At 57.5% G+C, this 11,342-nt stretch overlaps 2 protein-coding genes and 1 long non-coding RNA gene across 3 annotated transcripts in view; 2 read left to right on the forward strand and 1 right to left on the reverse strand.

The window, feature by feature from the left end:
* Window positions 1-11,342, forward strand: part of ABCA2 (ATP binding cassette subfamily A member 2) — a 133,466-nt gene that overhangs the window by 95,719 nt on the left and 26,405 nt on the right. The gene's annotated exons all lie outside the window — the stretch shown is intronic.
* On the reverse strand, window positions 4,575-7,301 carry LOC136794634 (uncharacterized). The gene is made up of 2 exons (XR_010841706.1): window positions 7,012-7,301; window positions 4,575-5,089 (listed from the first exon to the last, which is right to left on the reverse strand). It is a non-coding gene; the product is annotated as an uncharacterized lncRNA (long non-coding RNA).
* EDF1 (endothelial differentiation related factor 1) lies at window positions 7,498-11,169 on the forward strand. Its single transcript, XM_059072909.2, has 5 exons — window positions 7,498-7,696; window positions 9,222-9,273; window positions 9,641-9,801; window positions 10,089-10,182; window positions 10,719-11,169. The coding sequence occupies exons 1-5, from the start codon at window positions 7,619-7,621 to the stop codon at window positions 10,778-10,780; spliced, it is 447 nt and encodes a 148-aa protein (XP_058928892.1). The 5' UTR covers window positions 7,498-7,618; the 3' UTR covers window positions 10,781-11,169.

Here is an 11,342-nt window from a genome sequence, read left to right on the forward strand (position 1 = left end):
TCTCCCTCGCCCCCTGCTTCGGGCCCTCCCTCCTGACGGACTGACACAAAAGCCTACCAAGTGTCCGCAGAGAGCCACAGCGGGGGCCGATTGGCCAGCTTTCTCCCCCGCCCCTCCCGCCTCGGGCCCTCACTACTGACTGACTGACACAACAGCCTACCAGAAGCGCGCAGGGAGCCGCAGCGGGCGCCGATTGGGCGGAGCTGACGCGGCTAGGGTACTTAAGTCGCCCTCGGACTCTCTCTAGGCAGAGTCCGCCTGCGCTGGCGCGGCTGCTCCTGGGGGCGCGTTTCGCGCTTCCGGCAGAGGGTTGGCTCCAGGCGCGGGGGTGGGCTCCAGTGTGGGTTACATTTATGAGAAAAAGTACAAACAGACGCCGCTCACCTAAAGGGTAGGAAGGCTTGCGAGGTCTCCTTTCGGAGTAGTGAAATGTTCTAGATCTAGGTAGTGGCAACGGTTGCCCGACATTACAAAGTACAAATGACACTGAATTGTAAGCTTTAAAATGGTTTGAACGGTGAATTTTATCTTATGTGAATTTCACCACCAAACAAAGCAATACGCACAGCCTATGGCACATGGACACACACGAGTGGAAATATTTAGAAAGGAAGCAGTGGTCTTGACCAGAAAAAAGGGGCAGCACACTGCTGCTAAGTGTGTGACCTGAGGACAAGACGTTTCTCATCTGCTAAAGGAGAGTGGGGACAATTTGGATTCTTTCCTGTGGAATACGGCTTTCTAAATACCTGAGAACAACGTCTCATCTGCTACCAGCACCCGGAAATGGGGACGGCTCTCCCCACTTTGCAGAGAAGGAAAGATTACGAGAGGCAAGATTCCTTACCTAGGTCACACAGCACACTGGGCAGCCCCGCTCCAAGGGGAGCATCTAAAGCCACGCAGAGTGTTCAAGGACAGAGTAAACGACACAGGCTGTGAGGCCACATGACGTGAAGGGTCCAGGCTGCGTCCAGAAGTACTTGCATCACACTGCATAAATCACTACTTGCTCTGGAGTCAGAATTCCCCGATCCCAAACGCCACATCCCCGGCATACAGCAGCAAGGCCACTAGGCCTCCATTACAAGTTCCGTGAATTTCAAGGTTGAGTTTGCCACCAGCAACCGTGGAAACCTCCCCAGTCCCCACCTACACGTTCCATGAGGTTTCCCTCAAGGCCCATAACTAACCGAGCTCTCAGGTGTAAGGAGGTTTCTCCTTCCAGGGTCTAGGGGGCCGAGGCCGTCCTGTGAACCCACTGGCGGCACAGAAGGAAATGGCTCTTGCTGCAGAGAGGAGGTCCCCCCTCAGCAGCACCCCTCTTTCTTCAGGGTAAAATGGAAGTTGTCCGCCTGCCTTCTGCAGTGACTCCCTGGGGAGGGTCAGACCTCACTCACCCTTCCAGCATCGGGGACAGCACAGAAGCGCTGGGCTCAGGGCCCCCTCAGCCCACCCTGCATCCCGAAGAGATTTCCTGGACGAAGGTCTTGCTTCCCGGGAAGGAGGCTGCCTGCAGCCCTCAGCACTGACAGGGCTGAGCCCATCTCGAAGGACCTGGCGATGCTTCCAGCATGAAAATGATTTCATATCTCTCAGACTGCCAGTTTCAGAGGATATTCCTGAGTACATTGTGTGTGTGTGTGTGTGTGGAGAGAGAGAGAGATTCTGACAAGAGGCCCCCAAGGTGAGATTGGGTGGAGGGGGCCTCGGCAGGGAGGGGCTGCTGACTGAGGAGCAGCCAGCCCACCCCCGTCGGCCAGCTCAGAAGGGTGACACCCCGATCCAGGCGGGCTGGAAAAGGGATGACTCACTCTGGTCGTCGGGCAACCCAGGGGATTCCCACGCGGGTTCCTTCCTGCCAAAAAGAAAGCAAAACTCACAGAGCCATGTGGGGAGGTGGCTGGGACAGCACCGAGCAGACCCTAGAGGGGGCCTGCGTCGTTCACCTGCTCCCTGAGGGCTGGGATCTAGAGCCTCTGTCCTGTGCCTCAGTGCCCCCCAGAGAGAGGCATGGGCCTGGCTACAGATCCGGGTCCATGCTGTGGTGGACGCTGGCTTTTCACAGCTCGCCGGCCAGGCAGGAGAGGCCCCATCAGATGCCCACTGGGCCTGCAGACCCCAGGGGAGGGTGCTGCCTCGGCCACCCACTCTGCCCCAAGGTCCCCTCTCCCAGGCCCCTGGCGCCTGCCCCACCCCCTTGGCTTTCCTCTCTCAGGTCCTGGTCTGTGCCCAGGACATTTCTTTCTTTCTTTTTTTTTTTTTTTTTTGCAGTATACGGGCCTCTCACTGTTGTGGCCTCTCCCGTTGCGGACCACAGGCTCCGGACGCACAGGCTCACCGGCCATGGCTCACGGGCCCAGCCGCTCCGGGATCTTCCCAGACCGGGGCACGAACCCGCGTCCCCTGCATCGGCAGGCGGACTCTCAACCACTGCTCCACCAGGGAAGCCCCAGGACATTTCTGAATGCTGGTGGCACCTCCGCTCCCCACTGGCGTGGCCAGTCCCCTTGGACATCTCACCTCCCATCCTTTACTCACCCAGGCCTCTGGGAGACAGCACTCAGGGCCAGGAGGCAGGAAGGCTGACATGGGCCCCCACTTAGGACCCTGGACATGGGCTGCCCCTCCTGTGCCCGGTGCTGTCCCCAGAGCAGAGGCCGGCACTGAGCAGAGCCAGCCTCCCAGTACAGCCCACTTCCCGTCCTGAGAGCTTGGCCCCACTTCTTTTCTCGTTTTTCAGACATTTGAAGGTCAACCGGGGGCTGCAGCTTCTGAAAGGAGCTGGTTTCACTCTCACTGTGAAATCACCTGATGGATGCGTTTCCAGAAAGGCCGGCCTCCAGCTGTGCCCAGAATTCCCCTGCCCAGGAGTCAGCCACAAGGGGCTCCCCCGCTCCCCCTCCTGGAAGTGCACAGCCAGCACCGTCCCTCCCCAAGAAAAGGAGAAAGATGAGGCTGGTGAGGCCTGCAGCTGACTTCACAGCAGCAGCCAGCACTCTGGGACCAGGACCTCCCAGGCCCAGGCCCTAATGAGATGCAGAGAGCACGGTGGTGACAGCGTGCATATAGCGCTGCGTCCTCTGTAAGCAAAGGTGGAAAAGAATGGTTTTCGTGTCTGTTTGTACTCTCTGTAGACTTGGGAAGGGTGCAGGAGAAAGTAATCAACGTGATGGGGGCCAAAGAGCGGGCCGTGGTCACTGTACACCATCCCACAGTTTTTAAACCACCTGATGGTACCACCGATTCAAAAGCATTTGGTTTTAAGCAACAGAAGGTCATTTCGGAAGCTCTGGAAAACACAGAAAAGTACCAAGAAGAAGGCAAAGATCACCCCAAATTCCCCCACCCTAACCAGATTCCCCACTCAACACCCACCTCCCTTCAGCTGATCTCAGAAAATGGACGCCACCCCACACCCAGAACCGAAGGGCTGGGGGACAACCTCACATATGCAGAATCACAGGTGCCCAGGCTGCCCTGGCCAAACCCGGCCTCCGATCTCCAGGCCGACCTGGCCCCATGGCCTTTACACCGGCCAGTGCCTTGCCGGGACCAGCTCACTCCCTCCCCGGGCAAGGGGCTCAGCCTGGGCCCTCTGCAGGTCCTAGGGTCTCAGATAGAGAAGGTTTCTCTCCTGGTGGCCCTGTGTTAAGTGGGTCCCCTCCCCCACACCCCGTGGGACTAGACTCGGTTTGTGTGCCCGTGTCCTCCGCCAGCTGGGTCACTGGAGGGCAGCGGCCTCTTCGGCCTCACTGGGGAGCAGCGGCGGGTCCGCGCGCGCCCTCTGCCGGCCGCATCCGGAACTGCAGCTCCGGCCCCTTGACTCCGGCCGGACCTCCCGCCCAGGCACCGCGCACCTGCTCCCTGTGGGGACCTTGCTCCACCGCCTCACTTCGGACCCGCAAACCGTAAGAGGGCTCTGCTCACACTCGGACCCAGCAAGTGATCACCTGGCCAAGGTCCGCAGCTCTGTGTCGGAGAGGGTCGGCGTGGCCCCCACCGCAGCAGGCATTTCCCGCCCCACCACTGCCACCCTCTTCCATGGGGCTCCCACCTGTCCAGGACCCAGCATTCTTCAGCTCAGCTGGGACCTCTGACCGTGGTCCTGCCAGCTGTCACCCGTACCTCCTGCTTCCCCAGACCCCAGGCTCATCCTTGGCAGCCCACACTCTCCAGCTGGCCCCCTCCCCTGCCCTGCCCATCTGTAGAGGCCCTGCACCCGGCTCAGTCTAAGTGGTCCTGCCTTCTGCAGCTGAAGGAAGTGGCCACCAGTGCGCAGGAGAAGCTGGCAGCCTCCTCCACTGCCCAGTCCAGCCACTCACCCTCCTGGACCACAGCCCATCCTCTCCTCCCGCACACCTGGCCTTTCCAGTGCTTGCTGGGGACGCCCAATGGATCTTTTAACTCCCCTTCTCCATGGGACCAAGTGTATTCGGTGACAACGACAATGGCTGAAAAGAAGAGCAAGTTGTGAAAATCTTTTTTTGCTGAACTTCATGTACACAATCATGTGAATAAAAAGTAAATACATTCAATAAACAGTACAAAAAAGGAAATTGATGGATCAAAACTTTCTTTACATTATGTATTCTCTCAAAAACAAGGGGAATACTTACACCAACATATCCATTTTTCACATTAATGAATAACATTATAGACCAGTTTCTGTTTTTGAGTCTTAATATCTGAAAATTTCACGGTCCTTTTGTCACCGTCTTTTTTCTTCTTGTCATGTTCAGTAGACAGTCCAGCCATATTTGTCCATCTATTTTCACACGTAGTTGATCAAAGAATACTTTTTATTGACCTTAATAAACTTGTGGTAATTTTCTTTCACTTGAAACCACAGATGCACCAAGTTAGGAAGAACCGTATGTACGTCCTGCAAATTGTGATTCTGTCAGTGTCTTTGGTCAAAGCCGATCCTGGTGTCTTTCAGACTCTCTGCAAGTTGAAAAGTTGTAAATTCCAATGAAAACTCTGAGTGGTGTATAAAATGACAGGGGTGAAGTAAGTCGGGCGGAGTGGCGGTGCTAATGTCACCTGCTTTGCTGTTTAAATGCAGGAGCGCAGAGTTCTGCCAGGGCTGGAAGTACACATGACATCCAAATGTTAGGAACGTCCCCCCGAAACACAGGGTGTAGCTGATTTCCACGTAGGATACAAAGTGTGCTGGAGTTGGCCGGTGCCAGCGGCCGACAGGAGACATTTTGAGGAGGAGTATTTGTATTTTATCACTGATGTTATTTAGGATTACTAAATGAACCTTTAGCTAATTGCATCATGTACGATCTACCCTTTGGGGCCCAGAGTGAGGGGGTCATCAGAGGCTAGCTGTGCTGGCTCCAGGCAAACCCAGAGGCCCCGGCCCCTGAGCAGGCAGGGCTGCAGGAAGGGGCTGAACACTGTGTAGGGACAGCTGGACCCCAGATCCCCTCTCCAGCCCACACAGCCAGGCAACATCCCTCTCCTCACTGCTATGGAAGGCAGGAGGTGATGAGTCCAAGGGCTCTCTAGCCTAGGGACTCCAGGCTCAGTTCTTCCCCATGGAGGCCACCAGGCTGGCAGGCTAAGCAGGAAACAGTAGGTTGGCCAGATGTTGCTCTTTGGGACCCTCAGACGAAATGGCTCTGTCCCACCCCGATCACCCCAAAGAGGAGCCCACCCTGGCAAGTCCTGCCATGCACACGAGGCTCCCAGCTGCTCCCAAGGGCCACCCTCTTGGATGAGACAGACAGCCAAGGGTTGGGACAGTTTCGTGAAAGACAGAGATCAAAACAGATGAAAGGAGGGTGAGGGAGAGTGCAGGTACTGTAGAAGGAACAGATAGACTAGAGCAGGGGGCCCTGAGAAAATAAAAATGTGATATCAAATTAAAGAAAAAAGTCAGTGAAAGGGTTGTAAGTTGAGGAAATCTCCCAAAAGTGGAGCAGAAAGAAAGGGAGTTAAAAATAGAAAAGATAAGGACATTCACAGCCCCAGGAGGGAATCTAAGATCTTAGTGATAGGAATTCCAGAAAGTGGAAACAAGCACGGAAGGGAGGAAGTTATTGAGGAAAGAGCACAAGAAAACATTCCCAAACTGAAGGGCCTTATTATCCAAATTTACGGGGTCTAGAGTGTGGAGCACCTGGTGGGGAAGCCAAGGCCATGGCCCTGAGGCTGCACAGAAAGGAGGGCAAGTAGAAGATCCTAAAACTTCCAGATGGGAGAGGGGGAGGGAAGGGAGAGGAGAAGGAGGGAGAGACAGACACAGAGGCAAAGAGAGAGCGTGAGAAGGGAGAGGGAGGAGGAAGCCCACACAAAGCAGGTCATAAATAAAGGACTGACAACAAGAAAGACACCGGACTTCTCAACAGTAATATGGAACCTAGAAGACAAGAGCCTGACTTTGAAATTCTAAGAGAAAACATATTCCAACCTGTAATTTGTTGCTCAAAGTATCAATCACCCTGAGAGGTGATGATGGGATAAAGACATTTTCAAACATGCTGTGTCTCAAAAAATTTTCCTCCCATGTAGTCTTGGTCTGAAAGCTACTAGAGCCTGTCCACCAAGGTAAGAGTGAAAGGAAAGAAGATGCTGGCATTGGCTCCAGGAGAGAGGAGAAACTCCTCAAAAGACAGTTCCAGGCTTGGGTCTGGAAGAAGCCCACCCAACTTTGCTGGGGAGAACAGGCTGCAGAGGATGAGGCTTGGGAAACACAGGGATGGCCAGTCACCTGATGGGTGGAGAGGAAATTTACAACCCTGACAGACAGTATGGGGCTGAATTAATGGGGGTAAATCAAAATGAAGTGAATTAACATGCAGCTAACCAAAAAAATTAGAGACACTTGTCAACACAAGGAAAAAGTGACAGGAGAAAGGAAGTAGAATCATAACGCATTATGTAGATCTGCTGTGAACAATACTTGTACAGTCATATTCATCAAAATACTAGCAAAGGATGTAACCAATATCTTTTTTTTTTTTTTTTTTTTTTTTTTGCGGTATGTGGGCCTCTCACCGTTGCGGTCTCTCCCGTTGCGCAGGCTCAGCGGCCACGGCTCACGGGCCCAGCCACTCCGCAGCATGTGGGATCTTCCCGGACCGGGGCACGAACCCGCGTCCCCCGCATCGGCAGGCGGATTCTCAACCACTGCGCCACCAGAGAAGCCCATTTGTCAAGTTTAAAAAAATTTTTAATTTATTGACTTATTTTCACACACACACACACACACACACACACACACACACACACACACACACACACACACACACACACACACACACACACACACACACACACACACACACACACACACACACACACACACACACACACACACACACACACACACACACACACCCCCCGCCCCCCAGCGGCCATGCGCCTAGGCCGCCACTTCTCCCGCCCCACTTCACGCACCTCCGGCGTTTCCACAGATGAGCCGGGCACGGATTGGCCCCGAGCCGCGGGAAGTGCCCGCCCTCCGAGCCGCCGGCCAATGGGAGGAGGGGGCGGGTCCGAGGCGGGCGCCGGAAGCGGCCGAGCGACTAGGGGACGTCGCGTCGCCGGGTCTCGAGCAGCTGCTGCGGAGCCGCGGACGGACCGCCATCCCCCCTGTCCCGCCATGGCTGAGAGTGACTGGGACACGGTGACGGTGCTGCGCAAAAAGGGCCCCACGGCCGCCCAGGCCAAGTCCAAGCAGGTGCGGGCGCAGCGCGGGCCTCGGGGCCCAGGAGCGGCCGGGCGGGCGGGCGGGGCGGACGCGGGGCCGGGGGCGGGGAGGACGCGGGGCTGGGGGCGGGGAGTGGGGACTGGAGCGGGCACCGGGTGGGAGCGGAGCGGGGCCAGGGGGCGGTGACGGGGCGGGGGCCAGGGGCAGGAGTGGGAGACAGGGGCGGGGTGGGGGTGGAAGGGTCCGGATGGTCTTAGGGCAGTGACATAGGCCTGCGGGCAAGGCGCTGGATCTCTTGGTGGGGACAGGTACATAGGGACTGGAGAGGAGCGGGGCGAGGTTAGCGGGTGGACCTCGGGGTGGAGGTGGGGGATGGAGCGCAGATAGGTGGTGGGTCCAGGGAAGGGATGGGACAGGGTCACGGTTGCCTGGCACCCCCGCCCCAGGGTCTCCTTCCCGCTTCTGCGGGCTGCCGGGTGCCTGGCCAGTCCGATGCCGCATGTGGAGCCCACTGAAGCACGTTGCCGGTCATAGGCGGTCCCTGGCCCCAGGCTGAGGTGGCCTAGGACCCAGCGTGCAGGTGGACCCTGCGTCGCCAACTTGCAAGGGTAGCCGGCATACCCTGAGGGGTACTTGGGGCAGAAGGTTCCCTGGCTAGTCCATCCGGGGTTCATCTGTGAGTCGATGTGACAGAAAAGGGGAAGGGCAGTTCAGTCCCCACCCCTTGTTGTTTCTACTCTCAGGCCGCCTTGGGCCAGCCTTAGACACGCAGTGCCAGGTCTGGGCCAGGACTAGCTTTGGCCCTGGTGACCAGCATTCATTGACCTGCCCAGGAGTTCTCGGTTAGTCAAAACCAAACTCACTCTCTTTTTTTTTTTTTTTTCCAAAGGAAACTTAATAGCCACAAGCTATGAATCATGTGAACAGCTCTAGAAAGCATCTGTGCACATGTCACACTGAGAATGTCACACAGTCATGTCTCTGAGGTGTCAGAAGCTTCAAGAAATACGTTACATTAATATTCGGTGACTATAGATCAAAGGGTGTTGCTGTCTTTGCTGATGTTTGGGACGGGGGATGCAGGCTTTGTGCGACGTACTGTCTTTTATTAGGAGCCGGACTGGCTGAGGAAGGCCAGACCAGGTCCTCACTTGACGTTCCTACCTGCTTTTGCAGGAGAGTGTAGTAGAGAGGTAAATCTATTCCAAGTGTGGGTTTCTGAAAGGAATCCATTAGCACATTTTTTTCAGCAGCAAAGATGTGAGCTCTTTCTGTTTTCCTTAGCAGGGGTTTGTTGAGAGTAGCCTGGATAATTGGTTGTAGAGAGATTTGTATAACAAGCTTTGGTTTAAACCCAGTATTTGCTTGTCAGTCCTTGAGAAAGCATCAGGTACTAGGCACATAGCATGGCGCTTAGGGGCATGAGCTCGGAGCTCACGGGCTCAAAAAGCACCAGGCGTTAGCAGTGCGCTGACTGGCTGACAGCAGCCTAAACTGGTGTTTGCCAAATACTGCAAAGCTAATTTTGACCGAAAAACACTTGCTAATTTTCTAGGCCATCTTAGCAGCTCAGAGACGAGGAGAAGATGTGGAGACTTCCAAGAAATGTAGGTACTCGTGTGTCCACTCGCAAAACCAGGGGGTGCTCTTGGGGTTCGTATCTACAGATGCATGAGTGCTGCCCCCGGGCTGTCAGGGTGGCTGCTGGCAGCTGAAGCCGCTGCAGAGCTGGGAGATGCCAGCGATCTTGTCGGAGCAGCTGTGGTTGGCGTAGGTCAGGAGGGATTGTTCTTCCTCCTTAGTCCACAGATTCTGGACTCTGCTCTTCGTGCTCTTGTCCCCACTTTGGGTGGCCTGGCTTAGCACGTCACCCTGGGCACAGGGCGCCTCTCGGGCCTGGTTCCCGTTCTGAAACGGCTCTCCTTCGGCTTTGTTGCAAACCCTCTCCTCTGCTCTTGCCTCGCGCTGGTCCAGGGGCCGCCGGCCAGAACAAACAGCATTCGATCACCAAGAACACAGCCAAGCTGGACCGGGAGACCGAGGAGCTGCACCACGACCGGGTGACCCTGGAGGTGGGCAAGGTGATCCAGCAGGGCCGGCAGAGCAAAGGGCTCACGCAGAAGGACCTGGCGACGGTGAGCGCAGCGGGTCCCCTCCTCCCAGGCCGTGGTCGGGCAGGCGGGACGCGTGGGCTCCGCTCGCCTAGTGACTTGAGGGCTTCAGTTCGCTCTTGCCCCGGGAACCCTGAGGCCTCTGGGGGGCCCACACGAGTCAGCTGTAACTTCCTGAGCTGCTCTCCGCTCAGGCCCTCGGCCTGCACACTGCCCCGGGGGTCGGCGCCAGAGGCGCCTCTCCTGGCTGTGTTCTGGGCTCCCAGAATCTCCTTTTGGAACTTATGGATGCAAACCCACGTTCTCTTTAGAAAATCAACGAAAAGCCACAGGTCATCGCGGACTATGAGAGTGGCCGGGCCATTCCTAACAACCAGGTTCTGGGCAAGATCGAGAGAGCCATCGGTGAGTGTCCTGCCATCCTTCAGTGGGGCTCGGCTGCCGCTGCCTGACTGGGCGCAGTACGCCCGCCCCTCCTGGGTGGGGTTGGTGAGGAGGGGCGCAGGAAGGCCCCTGGGGCCCCAGAATTCTCCGGAGCCTGAAGAAAATTCCCACAAGCGAGTAGTGTCTGGGCGCCTCCCGCTCTGGCATCTCCTCGAGCCCCCTGTGCTGTGGGCCTCGCTCTCCCTGCCCCGCCCCCAGCATTGGCGGCAGCATGGCTCCCAGAGTGAGGAGGCCTAGTGCTGGGAAGGGGCGTCCTCTGTCCCTGCGTGCTCTTCACAGTCAGGCGCGTGCTGGGCACGGTGCGCGTGGGCTTCCCGCGCCTCCACACACGCGCCCCCCCTCCCCACCTCCCGTGGAGCCTGGGAGCCCGCGCTCAGGGGTCGGCGAGGGTGACGCTCTCCGCCCCGGGGCAGTGGGTAGGGCTGCGGCGGAGCTGCCCTGTGCCTTCAAGATCCAGGGGGCGAGCTGCAGTGGTCACGGGCCGGTGGCTCTTTCAGGCCTCAAGCTCCGGGGGAAAGACATTGGGAAGCCGATCGAGAAGGGGCCGAGGGCGAAATGAACACAAAGCCTCGAAATCAGCGCGTCCCGGCTGATCTCGTCTGGTTGGTTCCCCTTTGACCACCAGCGCGGCGTGGGTCTCCTCACGCGGCCGCGCGGAACACAGGGCGGTAGCCCTGCCCGGGAACCCCCCCCCCGTACCTGCTGTCAGACTAACGAGGCCCTGCCGTGTTTGCTTCTCCTGATCCCTTTCCTCCCTGTCCCCGCCTCCCACGTGGGGTGCGGAACGCCGCCTTTCTCCCCCCCCCCCCGGGGTCTGCCCTGTCCGGGGGCGGCTCCGGGGAGCTCGGGGAGGGGCCCGCCTCGCACAGGGCGGGCAGCCGCCGTCTGGGAGGGGAGCTGCGTCTCAGCCCGGCTCGCGGAGAAGCTAATAAATGTCTGTCGCCCTTCCTGCTGGCGGTGACTCCTTGCTGCCAGTCTCGTCGCTCGTGCCTGCAGCTGCCCTCCCTCTGGCCCACAGTGTGGCAAAGGGCTGTCTGCGTGAAGCCCTGTGGGGGGGTCGGAGGGCCAGGAAGGTTGCTCTGCAGGCTGTGCCTTGTCACCTCTGCTGGGACAGTTAGTGG

The sequence above is a fragment of the Kogia breviceps genome, chromosome 8, assembly GCF_026419965.1.
Source record: "Kogia breviceps isolate mKogBre1 chromosome 8, mKogBre1 haplotype 1, whole genome shotgun sequence".
Taxonomy (NCBI): Eukaryota; Metazoa; Chordata; class Mammalia; order Artiodactyla; family Physeteridae; genus Kogia; species Kogia breviceps.